At 34.9% G+C, this 17,879-nt stretch overlaps 1 protein-coding gene across 1 annotated transcript in view; it reads left to right on the top strand.

Moving 5' to 3' along the window:
• SMC4 (structural maintenance of chromosomes 4) overlaps window positions 1-17,879 on the top strand; it is a 38,601-nt gene that overhangs the window by 5,686 nt on the left and 15,036 nt on the right. The window contains exons 6-12 of the mRNA XM_055308138.1: window positions 6,362-6,526; window positions 6,774-6,901; window positions 10,027-10,167; window positions 11,094-11,244; window positions 12,673-12,837; window positions 14,802-15,035; window positions 16,708-16,893. Of these exons, the coding sequence (XP_055164113.1) occupies window positions 6,362-6,526; window positions 6,774-6,901; window positions 10,027-10,167; window positions 11,094-11,244; window positions 12,673-12,837; window positions 14,802-15,035; window positions 16,708-16,893 (1,170 nt within the window). The remainder of the gene's footprint in view (window positions 1-6,361; window positions 6,527-6,773; window positions 6,902-10,026; window positions 10,168-11,093; window positions 11,245-12,672; window positions 12,838-14,801; window positions 15,036-16,707; window positions 16,894-17,879) is intronic.

The raw sequence follows: 17,879 nt of genomic DNA on the forward strand, positions 1-17,879 counted from the left end.
AAATTCCTTTTTGATTTGAAGCTACTTTGTTTTCCTGTGTTCTATCCAGAATCTCCCAAGAGTATGATAGTTAAAACTATATATATTGTGATGTGAAATAGCTGCTGATATTCTTTAATGTTTTATGCTACTGATTTTAAACTAAGTTGGAAATTTTGATTTGATACTGAAAGTTTCGTTAGGATGCCTGAGTGTTCTCAGTCAGTTCCCATTGTTCTAGAATTACTTATATTACTGTCTTTTGTTACCAGGCATGGTACATTTGTAATACTTCTGTAACCCGGACTTATTTAAAAGTTGGGAGAAATCAGCTCCAGTTATATTTCTAAACAGAATTTGAATTTACATAGATGTGAAATTAAAGCTGTGTATTTGTGTCACGTGGACTTTCATATTCTGGGATTTGGTTTGGTGAATAAGTTGGATTATAAGTTACTTCACTCTAACATTATATTTGATAATACCATTTTGTATGAACCTACACTTGTGTTTATCTTTTGTTTAGTATTGTCTATTTACTGTCATCCTGGGGTAATTGGTCAAAATTTTACACCTGTGCCACGATTCCTCAAAACAAAGTGGACTACATTTTAACCCTTCTAAGAGCAATTTTTTTTCCCTTGGTGCAGCCTCTATATAATTCCATAATAAAGGAGGCCAAATAAAATCATAACTTCCAAAAGAAGTAAATTTTTTAATTGTCAACTTTGTGTTAAACGTGTACTTCTGAAGTACCTAAACTTAAGCTATTTGTGCTCATGTAATCACAACCTTTTTCTGTTCTTTTAACAAATTATTGAAAACATTTTTAATATCAAGGTAAACATTTAAGTTTACAGATAGGAACCTTAGGAATTCACCTGTTAGGAAGAAGAAACAGGGATTAGACTAGGTAGAACTAATGATGCCCTATTTAAAAGCTTGAGGGATAGTGACAGTGATTTATATGGATGTTTAAATTCCTTTTCAAAAGCTTAGGCTCCTGCACTAGCTTTAAAGCAGTTGAAGGTAAGTAAAAATATGATTTTTTTAAAAATTCTCTCCCATATAACATTTCTCCTTTGAATTAAATTTATACATTGGCCAGTAGTAGTGTTTAACAGCCTAAGTAATCTAAGTAGAGTGAAATTTTATTTTTTAAGATTAAACAGCACTAAATTTTAGAAGTCCATGAGGATAAAAAATATTTTTGCAGTGATTATATTGACTTAGTAGTTTTTGAAGTAGATATTTCTAGTATTTGAATTCATTTTAAATTTCATCAGTTGATTCAAATGAGTACCTAATGAGGCACTATGCTAAGATGGTATAAATAATGCAGAAATGGTTAAGCCCTGTTTATGTCCTTAGAGGCACTTAACACATGCCTTCAGAAAGTGTTAGATTGGGTTACCTGGGTGGCTCAGTGGTTGAGCATCTGCCTTCGGCTTAGGTCATGATCCTGGGGTCCTGGGATCGAGTTCTGCATCGATCCCCCCCCTGTAGGTAGCCTACTTCTCCCTCTGCCTCTCCTGTGTGTCTCATGAATAAGTGAATAAAAAAATTTTTTTCAATAAAGTGTTAGGTTATAATTGGCCATTGTAGTCATGTTTATACATGTCCCCATTTATATATACCTTAATTTCAAAGCTTTTCTCCCCTTGTAATAAATGTTGGTGTAAATAAGTAGGATTTTATTAGGTCTCCATAGCATTTCATGGTAACTGTGACTTAGGAGATTTAATTGGTGTGGATGCATTTTGCTCCGAAGTTAGAAGAATGAGAACCTTAATGTTTTTATAATGGTTCAAAATTACATTAATGATTGCCGTCTCAGGAGTGATTTTGTAAATTCCTAAAAGCTACAACTACTAAGGCAGTTTTAGTCAAAGTTTTCAATTTCATGTACTTTTTGTCTTAGTTTTGTCAAAGTTTTCAATTTCATGTACTTTTTGTCTTCATTATTATAAAACCTGAATTAGAATTAGAATTTTAACTAGGAACCAAGATTTTTTTTCTTATTGTTTAGTAATTTGGAAATTGGATTAACCTAGGTCCAAGTTACTTCTTGATCTCTTCTTCCTTTTTCTTCCCAGTATACTTCTTCTAAGCTTGGCATGTCATACAAAGTATGTGAGTTACAGTCTTTCAGCCTGTAGAAGTAAGCCTGTGCCATATCAAAAGACTTTTTAGCTCTATTAGTATCCAGACGTGTCTGATTCAACAGTCTCAGCTATGAAAGAAAATAGGAAGCTACCCGTAAGCAACCAGAATAGACATCAAGCAGTCCACCCACTAAAGCATTGTCCTTTCTATTTATGTATTTATTTTAGGTAGATACTGATACTAACTTGTCATTTGGTTTCTTGGTCTCTGGCACTGACAAAGAGCAAATTAGAATAAAAATTTATTAGCAAACATAAAGGATAATGTAGTACAGTGGAAAGTAAAAAGATTATCAAGACAATATAAAAGTATTATCAAGACAATATAAAAATTCAAAGCCTCAGGGCGCCTTGGTGGCTCAGTTGGTTGAGCATCCCACTCTTGGTTTCTGCTCAGGTCATGATCTCCAGGTGGAAAGCTCCAGCCCTGCATCTAGCCTGTGCTCAGCAGGAGGTGTACTTGTACCTCTCCCACCTCTGCCCTTTCCAGTGTGTGCGGGTGCTCTTGCTCCCTCTTAAACAAATAATAAAATCTATATATGTATATATACATATATACCGTAGAGACCAGTAAATTAGGGCCATTTAGTTCTAATGCATACATCCATATTTCTTAGAAGAGTTCTTCAGGCCTTATTAGGAAAAAAATTTTTAATATAGCTATGCAGTTGAGTTTCTTGTGGTTCATTCTTGCTAAAATTTGGATTCCATGTGAATAAGAATAAAGAGCGTCATAGCTGTTTATTAGATTTTTAAACTAGTTCTGTAAAATAGATTATCAAAGAATGGTGTAACTGAATCCCAATATCCTGATTTGCCACCTATTTTAGTAAGTTAAGATTTAAGCCTTTGGTATTAATACGTATTTTCTTGAAATATATTTGCAGTTTTTGTTACTCTTGAAAAACCATACTTGGTATTTTATTCAGTTGCTTAATGTCTCTGATATAATTTAAAGGAAGTTTGTAGTAAATAACGGCCAAAAAAAAAAAAAATGCTTAAAACCTTATTCAGGGATCCCTGGGTGGCGCAGCGGTTTGGCGCCTGCCTTTGGCCCGGGGCGCGATCCTGGAGACCCTGGATCGAATCCCACATCGGGCTCCCAGTGCATGGAGCCTGCTTCTCCCTCTGCCTGTGTCTCTGCCTCTCTATCTCTGTGACTATCATAAATAAATAAAAAAAAAATTTAAAAAAATGTAAATATTAAAAAAAAAAAAAACCTTATTCAGTCTGCTGAAGGTATAGAAGCTAGAGATAGTTGTAGAGGACTGTGGCCTTTTACTGGCTTCGGATGCTAGCGTTAAGCAACTTGAAATATTTTTATGTCTTCGTGCTACCATGATAAGTGATTTGGAGCCTTAATATGGAAGGGTTATTTTAAATATATGATGATGCTTTAAAATTCTTTATTTCTGAAATGTGTGGAGCTTATTGCCCTAACTTAAAACTATATTGTATAATTTCACATGGGATAGGTGTGTTTTTTTTTTGGGGGGGGGGAGTGATCTTTCAAGCATAGACTGAACTCTAATTATATATGAAATGGTGTAAAATGGAAAAAGAAGAAAGCACATAGTAGCAGGTGGTAAGGCAGGCAAAGAACATTGAGGAACAGAGAGCCAAAACAAAGGTCCTAAGTTGTCATTAGAATACCACAGTAAGTCAAGTGACAGGTAGAGAGGCCTAAATGTTCTAATAGCCTGTTGAATCTATGGTACTAATCTGATAATAATAACTGGCTGGAAAAAAAAGAGTGCCATGAAACAATCTAAAACTGAATGTTATGTGATGTTTGTAATGGAACTATTTTGATTCATAATGTCATTGTCTTCATTTTAGCATTTTTATTTTCAACAGTCTGCAACATTGTTAGAATGAAAAGAAATCATAGCTGAATAGCCATCATTTTAACTGGGGAAAGAGGAACAAGTAACCCAAAGAAATAACTGCTGTGCTTTACCCAAAGCTAGGCAATCTCCTAATAGTGTTGTTCCATTTCTTCAGTAATTTGGCCAGGAAAAGTGTGATGCCTTTAGGAATATTTTTGTCAGCGTAAACTGCTACACTGAATCCTAACTTCAGGCTGTCTGAAAACTATATACTCAAGTAATAATATCTTATGCCCATTTGACTAAGATGTAGGTTCTCTTGGCGTAGTTTTTCGGCCTTCTAAAACAGGCAGTAAATTAGAATATCAGATGTCAGATATTTTGTGTTTGGATTATAAACCCAAAAAAAGTTAAACTACTACCTCAACATCAGTTGTTCTCAGCTGAATATAGTTTTGCATCCTTATGCCCCCAGGACATTGAACATTGTCTGGAGACATTTTGAGTTGTTACTGCTGGGGGGTTAGGGGGTAGTATGCTTCTGGCCTCTAGTGCTTAGAGGTCAGAGATGTTGTTAAACATCCTATGATGCCCAGCATAGCTCCCCATACCAAAGAATATCCAGCCCAAAATGTCAGTGGTGTGGCTGTTGATAAACCCTACCTAGTTAACTTTGAATAAGACTCTGCTTCTTTAAAAAAAAAAAAAAAAAAGCTTCAAGGACTGACTTTGCCCTGTTGTAATCCAAAACTTTGGACGTTATTCCAGGTTTTAAATCCTAAGACTTTTTAATACTGCGAACATTTGGAAGGACCTGATAATTGGAAGCAGAATAAAATGTTTTATGTAAATATCTACATATTTTAGTTTAAACGCTAACTTAGTTAAAACAATAACCTAAACACACTGAAGGTTACAGAGAAATGAAAAATAACAAGCTCTTTGGATAACCTTTTATTTTGTGTTTGATAATCATGTTCTGTTGTATGGTCAAACTACTACAGAAGAGTGATAGTATACAAAAATACTAAAAGTTATTCAATTCAAAGCTTTTCAATTGTTAGATTTAAATTGAGCTGTTTTTAAGTTTATGGGGGGTTTTTGTTTTTTGGTTTGAGGTTTTTTATTTTGTTTTTAAGTAGGCTCCATGCCCACCATGGGGCTTGAACTCACAGCCCTGAGATTAAGATGGCATGTTCTACCAACTGAGCTAGCCAGGTGCCCCGATTTTTCTTTCTACTTTATATTTATGTGGGAGCTCTTGGTAAATATGACTCTTAGTCATTACATCAGCAAGGTTTACCCCAGATTTTTTGAGGTTTATTCATAAATAAATATTTTAAATATTTAAATTGAAGGAGTAACATGCTTTTTAATGTATATTTTTTCTTGTTTTTTTTTTCACCCTTGCTATTTTGCTGAAATAAAGGCATACTATATATTTTTTTCTACTTGCTTGTTCCTTTTCTTTTGTTGTAATAGCATAAGCAGGCTACTCCTGTGAAGTAAAGTAGCAGCGCTTTGCCTGAGCATGTTCAGACCAAATTTTCTCCACCATGAAACTAAATGGTTGCCTGGCAGTCAGCCTTGAAGGTTACTGATTGTGCATTCTTTTTCTTCTTTTTTCTTTGTAATTAAATTGCATAAATACAAATAATATGTTAATCTGAGAATTTTAATTGCACTTCAAAGGTGTTATATTAACGATTGCAAAAAAGGTTTCCAAATTCATATGTACCAAGATCTTCAGTTTTCTGTCAGTTGGGTATCTTGTTATCATAAGAAATAGGTAATTTTCTTTATTTAATGGTCTTAATTTTAGAAAGTTAGAACATTAAGTATGAGATATCCTTATAAAGTCTTGCACTTGTTAAGGAACTCAGAACACCAGGTTTATACAGAAAGTTTAATAATACACCATCTTGGGGCAGGATTCCTACTATAGTTGAGCTGTGAAGGATTTTTTTGAAAATTGTTTTTCAGAATAAGAGCTCTACTTATTAATAATTGATAATGTTACCAAAGTAATTGTAAATTAAATTCTTTTGCTGAGTTTTATTTCATAGAAAAGTTAATATTTTTTTATATTGAATGAACTTTTTAGATTGGGAATCTTTCTTTGGCTCTGATATGTGTATGTGACTGTGTATTATAATTTTGTAAGAGCTTATGTAAGAGTATAAACATACGTTTCTTACCAGCTGTGAAAATGAAAAACCCTAACATCAGTGGAGAAAACATTTTTATTTGTATCTTATTAAATCCCTTTAAACTACTGCTTTACATCATTTACTTACTGGTTACTATTGGATTTAATTGTTTCTATTTCTTAAGAGTGATGTGGCTAAAAGGTACACAGTAAGTGTGTAATACAACTTTTCTTTTAAGGGTGAAGTTGAACAAATCGCTATGATGAAACCAAAAGGCCAGACTGAACATGATGAGGGTATGCTTGAATATTTAGAAGATATAATTGGTTGCGGACGGCTAAATGAGCCTATTAAAATCTTGTGTCGGAGAGTTGAAATATTAAATGAACACAGAGGAGAGAAGGTGAATATTCTGTAGACTCTTCTTGCAAATTAGACTATTTTGTAAATTGAACAAATTCTGAGTCAAATACTAAAGTTAGAATTGTTAAATCTTTACTGTTTTAGATTTAATTTTATATTTCTTATTGACTATTAAATAACCCATTTTTTATTAATATAGTTAATTTTGTTTAACATGAGTACATTTGAAATTGATGCTATCCATAAAAAGTACATTTGAACAATCTGTACATTTTAAATTTTTATAGTTGAACAGAGTAAAGCTGGTGGAAAAGGAAAAGGATGCCTTAGAAGGAGAGAAAAACATAGCCATTGAATTTCTTACCTTGGAAAATGAAATATTTAGAAAAAAGAATCATGTCTGCCAATATTACATGTAAGTACATTAATTTATCAGTTTTTATTAGTTTCTGACATTTAGCGGTTTTTCCTGTATTTAAGAAAAATAAAGACTGAAGTAGAGGAAAAATTCTAAAAATTATTTTATGTAACAAATTCATTAAATTAGGGGTTTTTACCATAGTATTAAAGTTGATGCTTATTTTTATATCATTTTAATTCCAATATAATCATCTTAGTTTTAGGTGTACACTGTAGTAATTCAACAATTTTATATTTAGTGCTCTTCCTTTTAATCCACTTCACGTCTTTTGCCCATTCTGCCACCCACATCCCCTCTTGGGTAACCATCAGTTTGTTCTCTGTAGTTAAAAATCTCTCTTGGTTTGTCTTTCTTTGTTCCTTTGTTTTGTTTCATTTCCTAAACTCCGTATGTTCGTGAAATGATATTTGTATTTTTCTAACCTATTTCACTTAGGCACTCTAGATACATCCATGTTGCTACAAATGGCAAGATTTCATTCTTATGGATGACTAATATTCTATTGTATGTATATGTACTACATTTTCTTTTAAATACTTTGAGAGTATATACACTTGAGCCAGGGGAAGGGGCAGCGGCGGAGGAAGAAGCAGACTCCCCCTACTGAGCTGGGAGACTGACCCTGGAGCTTGATCCCAGGATGCTGGGATCATGACCTGAATGGAAGGCAGACACTTAACTGTGACCCAGGCATCCCATACCACATTTTCTTTATCCATTCATCTATCGATGGACACTTAGGCTGTTTCCATAGTTTGGCTATTGTAAATCTGCAGGAAACATAGGGGTTGATACACCTTTTTGAATTCATGTTTTCATATACTTTGGATAAATTCCAGTAGTGGAATTACTGGATCATACGGCAATTCTATTTTTCAGTTTCCTTCCCCAGATTCGAGAAATTTTCAGTATTATTTCTTCAAATACAATTTCTGCCCCCATGTTTCTCTCTTCTCCTGAGATTCCTATAACCTATGTTTTTTTTAATTTTTTATTTATTTATGATAGTCACAGAGAGAGAGAGAGAGGCAGAGACACAGGCAGAGGGAGAAGCAGGCTGCATGCACCGGGAGCCCGATGTGGGATTCGATCTCGGGTCTCCAGGATCGCGCCCTGGGCCAAAGGCAGGCGCTAAACTGCTGCGCCACCCAGGGATCCTGAGATTCCTATAACCTAAATGTTACTACATTTAATGGGAACTAAGTCCTTTTTTTTTTTTCCTTTTTAGCTTGATTGCTTTCCATTACTCTATCATCCACGTCATAGATCCATTCTTTTACTGCATCTATTTATTCCCTCCAGTGTATTTTTAATTTGAGTTGTTGAGTTCTTCATCTCCATCTGGCACTTATTTTTACGTTTTTTGTTTTTTTGTTGAATGTCTCAATGAGATCCTCCACTGTTTTTCTCAAGTTCAATCAGGACCTTTATGACCATTACTTTATCTATCAAACATACTGCTTATCTCTGTTCTATTTACCTCTCATGAGTTTTTTCCTGTTCTTTCATTTAGGACATACTCCTATGTCTTCTCATTTTGTCCAACTCTGTTTATCTGTGTGTTAGGAAGGTCAGCCTTGTCTCCTGCTCTTGAAAGTAGTTGCCTTATAAAGAACAGGTCCTGTAGTGTCCTGCAGTGTAACAGAATTTGACACCACAGGGGTGTCTCCTATGTGTATTGCATGTGTCTCACTAATGTGGTTGAGCATTTGCCTTCATTCAGTCCAGTCATCTGCAATGGTTCTCTCTGCATTTTGGGCAAGGTTTGTTCCCTGTGTTGTTAGTGAGCCAATCTGGGGACACTTCGGGCTTGACTTGAATCAGACGAGGCATTTGCCAGAGATACCGTGGCACTGAACTGCAGGGCACTTACCCTGTTGTCCCTTGAGAAGCTTTCATTGATAGGCAGAGCCTGCAGCCAGACTAAATGTCTGTTCCCAACCCATTGCTGGGGTTCAGTCAGACTGGTGTGTGTGATACCCAGGCCAGACGTCACTTTGGAGTGGTGCTTGTTCCTATCTGTACTGTTTGTACATTGCCAGGCTTATAGCATTGCTTTGGATGGACTCTGGCCAAGGGCATATTGGAGGGGGCAGGACTGCAAGAGAATTCGGGGGTGGAGGGTCATGCTCTTTGCAAGGTAAGTGGAGAGTGTTGGCACTGCCCTGGTTCACGTAGGTGTCCCCTATATCTAGGCTGGAAGATAGAGGAGGGAAATGGTGCCTGCCAGCTTCTTTGTTCCTGGTAGAGTCTCTTAAAGGTATCTGCCTCCAGCACGTTCCCTGAGATTAGTATATAAAACTCCTTTTGCGTATATCCCAATTTTTCAAACTGTTCCTTCTGTGCTCTATCTCCATGGGAACTTTTTGTTGTGCTGTCTCTTTAAGGGTCAGATCTCCGTTTCCTCTCATCCATTTCTGACTGCTGATTTTGAAAGTTTCAGGTGTGTCACCTCACTGTTTATAAGAGCTCTTGAAATTAGGCCCTCTAGTTTTCAGAGCCATATGTATTAGGCATTCATCTTTTCCCATTCCTGGGATTCTTGATGTGAGGGTCTGTTCCACTCCTTTTTTCATGTTCATGACACCCCTCACTTCCAAGGCCATTCTCGTGGATCCCTTTAGTCCCAGCCACATCTCTACCCTTCCTGCCATCACTGTGGCTGGCCTCTTTGTTACATGTAGCCCTGGGGCATGTCCTGCCAGTCTTTGCAGTTACTGGGTTTACATTGATGTGGGTGTTATCTAGTTTATATCCTTAGGACGAGGTGAACCTAGGATCTTCCTACTCTGCCGCCTATCCCTGAAGTCCTCAGAGTTGACGTTTAAGTATCCTACTTTAAGTTGGGAAGTGGGTTCACAGCTGTTCATTAATGTTAATAATTCTACATAATTATTGCCTATAATTCTATAATAGCCAATCTTATTTTGTCCTAATTCTAGCTTTGACCCTGAGTTAGGTGTGTGCTGCAGGGCTCCCTGTCTCTCCCCCCAAAGCCCTGGGTAATTGTAAGTTGACTGCAGTTAAGAATACTTTAGAAACAGCTAATTTTACCAAAACTTACTACACAATTTTAGAAATGGCATTTTGGGATCTCTGATTCTTTTTTTTCCTTCTAGTTATGATCTACAAAAACGAATTGCTGAAATGGAAACTCAGAAGGAAAAAATTCACGAAGATACCAAAGAAATTAATGAGAAGAGCAGTATATTGTCAAATGAAATGAAAGCTAAGAATAAAGCTGTAAAAGATGTAGAGAAGTAATAACCTTTTGGAAAGTACTAAAAGTATTTGGGTTGAGTTCATGATTTTACATGTGCATTTATATATAAACTTACTGCTAGCACATAAGTATAATGGATTTGCCGGCATATAAAATGGTTTCCTTTTTCAAACAAAAAAAAATTTTTTTAATTTTTTTTTTTTTATTGGAGTTCAATTTGCCAACACATAGCATAACACCCAGTGCTCATCCCATCAGGTGCCGCCCTCAGTGCCTGTCACCCAGTCACCCCATCCCCCCACCCACCTCCCTTTCCACCACCCCTTGTTCATTTCCCAGAGTTAGGAGTCTCTCATCAAACAATTTAATTGCCCTGCATCCAGTTGATTATTACAAATAGAATGTCCAACACTGGTCTTAAAAATAGCAGAGGATGCTGCCACCTAGCGGCAGAACACAATAACAAAACATCACAGCAAAAATTAACATTTAACCTGACAGGTTAGTTGTCTTGATAGTCCACACATCTAACTGAGGTAGAACTAGATTACTCTAGGTAGTTTTGTGGGGTTGGTGTGTTTTTGGGTTTTGTTTTGTTTTAAGTTTTATCCTGACCTTTCTCTGTGTCAGTATGTGGTGACACCAATATCTCTCACCTATGTGATTTTTTTTTCCTTTAAAATGAGTTTTACTTAAATTTATACTAAACTCTTCCTATACCTTGACATTATAGTCATTGGAAAATGTAGTATTTCCTATTTAGCTTAGACAAAGAAACTCATAATCCCATCTTAACAGCTCCCTCAAATTTAGTGGGAGGTGAGGCTCAGTTTGAAAATGGATAGCTATAGGATCTGTTCTTCTCTGTAAGAGTTTAGTTACATTTACAGCAGCAGGGTCCCAGGCAGAGCATGGCTTTAAATGGATATCCAAAATAGTGACCTAATTCTCTTTCTTTGCTAGAAAACTGAATAAAATTACAAAATTTATTGAGGAAAACAAACAAAAATTTACACAGCTAGATTTGGAAGATGTTCAAGTTCGAGAAAAATTAAAACATGCTTCAAGTAAAGCCAAAAAACTGGAGAAACAACTTCAAAAAGATAAAGAAAAGGTAGGTTTTGAAGGGGTTGGTCAAATCTGATTTTCATTATTTTTCATGGAATTGTCAGTCCCTTATTTGTTAAGAAAGTGAGTTGGGATCCTGAATATTAAATGTTTTAGGATTTATATCTGAACATGATTTTTTTTTTTTTTTCTCCACAGGTAAATCTTGGCGTTCATTGGCTTTGAAATTTAGAGCTTACTTTTCTGTGGCATATATTATTAGGGAAATATTTGCGAGATTAGTAACACTATTTGATGATAAAATAGTTTTCTTTTTCTTAGGGTAATGGTTTAAAGAGGTGTTTTTGGTTATGTATTTTGGACTTTTAAAATTACCTGCCTTCTGTTTATTCAAGTAAAGAGTATCAGAGTAGGAGTTCCCTCCTAGAAAGGAAGGAAGGGAAAGCTTAAAATCTATAAGAAGTTTATTGGCAATTTTGAGGCTTTAAAAAGAATTAAGTTTGACAGGCAGCCCCGGTGGCCCAGCGGTTTGGTGCCTTCGGCCCGGGGTGTGATCCTAGAGACCTGGGATCAAGTCCCACATCAGGTTCCCTGCATGGAGCCTGCTTCTCTCCCTCTGCCTGTGTCTCTGCCTCTCTCTCTCTCTTTCTGTGTCTGTCATGAATAAATAAAATCTTTAAAAAAAAATTAAGTTTGGACCAGAATGCCTAACTTCCTGGGAATCGGTCCCTAATTATCAGTTGGGAGTCTTTCATTTGTATTTTCCCAAATGGAATTTGTTTGCAAAATTCTTTCTGTTCACTATGGGATTAAATCTTGTGTGAATCAGTGTTAGAGCATCATAATTTTAGGAAATGTTGAACTCTGGTACTAGATTAATCAGGATAAACAAAATAACATGGGTTTGATAGTAACCCTTAAATTGGAGAGACTAAGCCAGTTGTAACTTAACTTATTAGCCTTTAGGCATCAAATGTCAATGAGTGGTTATTACCAAAAAGTATTAGTGGAATAAGATATTAGTCCTATATGGTGACTCAGGAATCTGAAAGATTTTAGGATTTCAGGGATCCCAAGAGGTATAAAAGTAATCTGAGGTAAGTTGCAATATTCCTTGAAGGAGCAGTCTAGGAAATTCCATGTAGTCCAAATGTATTAATTGATGAAGAAGGGTAATAACAGCCTGAAAATGGAGCAGAAGGAAGAAAGACTTGATGGCCAGCTAGGAAGAATTTTTGTCCTAAACAAATGAAAAATTAATAGAATTAACTTTTCTATTAAACTAAAAGCACAAAAAGTGGTGTAAATGGTTAAGGAAGTATTTGCTAAAACCAGGTATTCAAGTCTGATTACAAAGGAGAAAAACACAAAGATCTACCTAGAGGACACCAAGAAATGCTTTTAAAAAATAAGTCAAATATTGATGGTGGATAGTCCAAAGGTATATGCTCGTGTAAGTTTATTTTACAATCAGGTTGAAGAATTTAAAAGTATACCTGCCAAGAGTGAACAGATCATAACTGAGACAACAACTCGAAACAGTGCCCTTGAGAAGGAAAAGGAGAAAGAAGAAAAAAAGTTAAAAGAAGTCATGGATAGCCTTAAACAAGAAACACAAGGGCTTCAGAGAGAAAAAGAAGTAAGATTCTTTATCAGTTGCTATTTATTTTTAACTTAATGTTTTTGTGTAGTAATAGTAAAAACTGAACTATTGGAAAAAGCTTTGGACTTCTAGTATCTAATGTTCCTAAAAACAGCCTAGACTCTCCCCTTTGTGTTTTCTACTTTCCCATTAAAAAAAAAAAAAAAATAGTTAACTGAGAATCTGTGGTGATGGCAGGAAATAGGTCATGTCAAATACTTTGTTATATATGTCATTCTTTAAGTCTTTTGATTTCATCAAATACTCTTGTCTTCCCTTAAGTTACCAAGAAAATAATTTAATTGGTTAACACCTATAAAATCATGGAACCACACTAACCGCAGGTTGATATCTACCTTTCTCTTCTCCTGTAGCAATTGTATAATAGTTAAAACCATGCCTCTTGGGTCAGGGTCATTTATCATTTCTGATCTTGCGTGGGGTGTTATGCCCCCAAGTCTTCTCAAAATGGAAAAAAATACTAATCTTGTAAATCTTCGTGAACATAAAATGCATTTTCTTACATAAAATGCCTAGAAAGTAAGAAATGATAAAAGCATTGGCTATTTTAGCACCTCATTAATAAAACGAGAGTGTGAAGTAGTAATATTGATATGTCTTATCTGCCCAAAAAAAGTATAATGCAGGAAGCTTAGCTTTCCTTGTTTATATTCACCACAGCCTTTGGCAAGACTGAGTCTGTTGAGTAGAAATTATAATAGTAATTGAGTTGAATTGACTTATGTTATATAAATGAATTATGTAAGGCTTACACATATATATGTTAAAGATTTTTGTACAAACTTTGTATACCTCAGTAAAGTTTTGTTGGGTTGTGGGGGGTTTTTGGGTTGTGTTTTTTTTTTTTTTTTTTTTTTTTTTTTTTTTGGAAGTTACAGATTTAGTAGATTCTGCTCTGGAATAGGGGCATTTTCTAATACCACACTACAAAACTTCACAAGTAGGATGCCCATGTGGTAAAATGGCAATAGATAATGCAGTAGCTTTCATGATATAGTACTTTATGAATACAGATGTTCACTTTTGCTTGTCTGATATATGTTGAATACTACTATGTGTCTTGGCATCTTGGGATGATGACAAAGCCAGGACACACATCCAAGTGTCTTCGTTCCTCAATATAGTAGCTGAAAACAGGAGTTCTGCCATTTAAGAGTGATTGCATGACTTGGAGGAAGTTATTTAAACTGATTCATTTTCCTCAAAATTAGCATGATGATAGTATTTACCTCGTGAGATTGTTAATGTTAAAGAATTCATACATAACATCCAGAATAGGCCTAGAACATTATGAGCAGTGTGTGAATATTAGTGTTCATGATTTTCACCATCAGACATTTAAACTGACAATCTCATGACTGCACATAACCCCTGGGCCTGGGCCTCTTCCCTTATGTGTGAGAGGAAAGAATTGAGCTTTTGTAAAGGCCTTTCTTATGCCACTATTGTAATATATAGGTCCTTTCTACACAATTACAGTGGCCCAAAATTCCTGGTCACTTGTCACATAACTAGTGTTGAGGATTACCTGGCCTTACTTAATAAAATTTACAAAGATTCTCAACATAAATATACTTGAGGAAACTTTCTGCTGAATACTCCTTATAACTTAACATTTCAGGTAAAGTTGTGAAAGACCATGGATCTAGAGTTGAGACTCCCAAAGTTTCTTCCTTAAAATCAGTCTTTTCTTGTTATAATCTCCAAAATGAAGTTAAGTTCATTAAACTCTTGTGAAATTAATTGGAAGAGACTTTATGTACGATGAACATTGGCAACTAGGCAGAAACTACTGATATGACTCAAGTCGTAAAAATTATTTTATATATATATATATGTTTGTAGAATCTCTTTAAAGTTGAATTCAACATGTACGGTTTCTATTTCAGCTTAGATTTGAAAACGTATTTGATTTAATGGAGTCCATCATATTTTAACAGAGTCGAGAGAAAGAACTTATGGGTTTTAGCAAATCGGTGAATGAAGCACGTTCAAAGATGGATGTAGCCCAATCAGAACTTGATATCTATCTCAGTGCTCATAATACTGCAGTGTCTCAATTAAATAAGGCCAAGGAAGCTCTAATTGCAGCTTCTGAGACTCTCAAAGAAAGGAAAGCTGCAATTAGAGATATAGAGGCAAAACTCCCTCATTCTGAGCTGGAATTAAAAGAGGTAAATCTTTATTTCATCTGAATATTGTTTATCAACCCTTGTTTTCAATTTTTATCTTTATATATTTTTTTTTCGAATCTAAACATGTGACTGATATATTTAGATTTACTTTTTTCATTTAGTGTAATCTTCCCTAAAAGAATGGAATTGGTTTCAGTATTCAGTATAATATGAATTGAGACTATCAAGGAACTATATTCTCCCCAGAAGTGTCAAACAGTAAATAACACTACCACCATTATTTTCCACAGAAATAATTCTTAAAAAAAAGAAAGTTTGTGTTTCTTTAAATCTAAGTGTAAACAGCTTCTGCAGAGATAAATGAAAAAGCTAAATATATGTGTAAGAATGAACATAGAAACCAACTATCAAAAAAAGAAAAAAGAACAACTGTCTTAGTATATTTTTTCTAATTTGGAACTTCCAGAGTTTGTTGTTGTTGAGACTGCATACTGTTTTAAACTAATCAATGTATCTAACTTAGCTCATTAGGTTCCCCTCCTTATCCTTGAGTGAATTAGGTCTCTGAAGGAATTTCACAACTTTAATTTCCAGAGCCTCATTAGTTAAGATGGCAACAGAAATTATACTGAAAAGAAATTCTTTGTAATTTTAGTAAATATATACTATTGATCATTAGGAAATTTCATGACCAATTAGAATTAATTTAAATTTAAATTCTGTCCAATGACCACTTTTATCTTGTTGGTGATTCAGTTTATTTGGGTATAAATTATATTTGTAACTTGAGCTTTTATCTGATACTGTGACTGATAATACAGGTAATAATTCAAAGCCAGGAGATAGGGAGAATGCCAGTTAGGAAAAAAAAAAAAGTGACTGCTCTAAAGAGATTGAGAAATTGAAAGTTTGGGGGTTAATGTACAGGTGTATATGCTTCCTCTTTTTAGCACCCTGACATTTTTCTATAACAATAGTACTATTTGTTCACTTACCATGTTCCCTTTCATTTCAAAGCTGTGTTGTTGTTTTTTTTTTTTTAGGGTGCTTGGGTGTCTCAGTTGAGTGTCCAGCTCTTGGTTTTAGCTCTCGTTCTGATCTTAGGCATCATGGGATGGAGCCCCAAGTCTGGGGGGTGGGTCCACGCTCACCAGGGAGTCTACTTGAAGATTCTCTCCCTCTCCCTGCCCCCCGACTCGTGTACATACTTTCTTTCTAAAAATTTTTTTTTTTTTAGAAAACTGCTTTTTCTTAAAAAAATACATATATAATAAGAAATATAAATATCTTTCATTATTTAGAATGCAAAGTACAGTATAACCATAGTCCTGCCTGGTCACCCATATTCTGAGTCCTGTACCAAGGTCCGTTTTTGATTAGTTGCAGACCTTAATTCAGACACCCTCAATACATAACTATGTGGTATCAAACTGGGATATCCACAGCTGTAGCTCAACTCATTCTATCAATCAGTGTACTACTAGAACCATACTTCACTTACTTTCCTTATTATTGATCCATATAATTTATTATGTTCCTTTAAAGTAGAAAATCCATGCATATTTTCGAGTCTGACCCAACAGTTTGAGATGGAAGTTTAGTTCTAGTTCAAGTATTTATTGTCTTTCCTTTTATGAGGCATTGCAACTAATTCTATGCTATGGTTGGGCATATGCTTCTGGGGATTTATTTTCTCTACTCACACTTTCAGAAAGAAAAAGAACTTCAAGAACTTACACAAGAAGAAATAAAATTAAAAGGTTTGGTTCGTGATCTTCTCCAAAAAGTTGAAGAAGCAAAGAGCTCCTTAGCAATGAATCGAAGTAGAGGGAAAGTCCTTGATGCAATAATTCAAGAAAAAAAATCTGGCAGGATTCCAGGAATATATGGCAGATTGGTAAAGTAGATTTATTTGGAAAACGAATATGTATTTTTCTTAAGATACTGTAAATAATTTTTTTCCTTTGACTTAATTGTAATACTAAGTTACTGTGCATGAAATAACATTTTAGTTTTAAAAAGACATTCATTTTTAAACACTTTGCTCTTCAGGCATGATAAAATTCTTAGTGGTATGGGTTATGGCATATTAAAAGTGTTTTAGTTTGGGGGGTGGGTTTTTTGTTTTTGTTTTTTGTTTTAATTTTAGATAACTATAATTTTTTGTGTACCAAAAAAAAAAATAATGGTGATAAGGAAATTTAACAAAACCACTTATTCTTTAAAAAATAAGACTGATAAATTCTGGATTTTATACCAATATACTAAAGGTTGTGGGTAGAATTTAGGGAAATCAACAAGGGATAATAGAGAAACCCAGGGCTAGCAATAGTGGAGACCATTACTGCACCTGAACTTGAAGAGGAAAGAGAGCTTAGCCACAGCTAGAGGCTGGCCAGAAAAAAACGAGGAAACTATTTCAACCCCATTCATCTCCTGTCCTGCCACCTCTAGTTGATACCTCACATCTCTAAAGCTAGAGAATCAAGGGAGCCAATTAGTATAGTTCTTGAGTCAGCTTTCCAGAGAAGGAAGCAGAAAAAGAATGTTTCGTAAGGGCAAATGAAAATTATGCCGCAGAGTTGCTTCCGTGTCATGTCAGGTGACTTCTGCCTTATTTTCTTAGAAGATAAAGTGATTCTATTCTTTGGTGTCATGGAAAAAATAAAGCTAGTCTGTGAAAGTTGCTTTCATGGCTAAGTAATAAGTAAGTAAGCCAATGTGTTTTATCAGGGTTTACATAATCTTAGCTGGCTGGCTTTCAATAATTAAAAATTTTATTTTTTTAGAAGTTATTTTGCGTATGCCATAGTACTTTTAAGGTTGAATTTAAAATCTTCACATTATATATTTTCATGCAATGAACAGTTCTCTGATTTTGTG

The sequence above is a fragment of the Nyctereutes procyonoides genome, unplaced genomic scaffold, assembly GCF_905146905.1.
Source record: "Nyctereutes procyonoides isolate TBG_1078 unplaced genomic scaffold, NYPRO_anot_genome, whole genome shotgun sequence".
NCBI classification, from domain to species: Eukaryota; Metazoa; Chordata; class Mammalia; order Carnivora; family Canidae; genus Nyctereutes; species Nyctereutes procyonoides.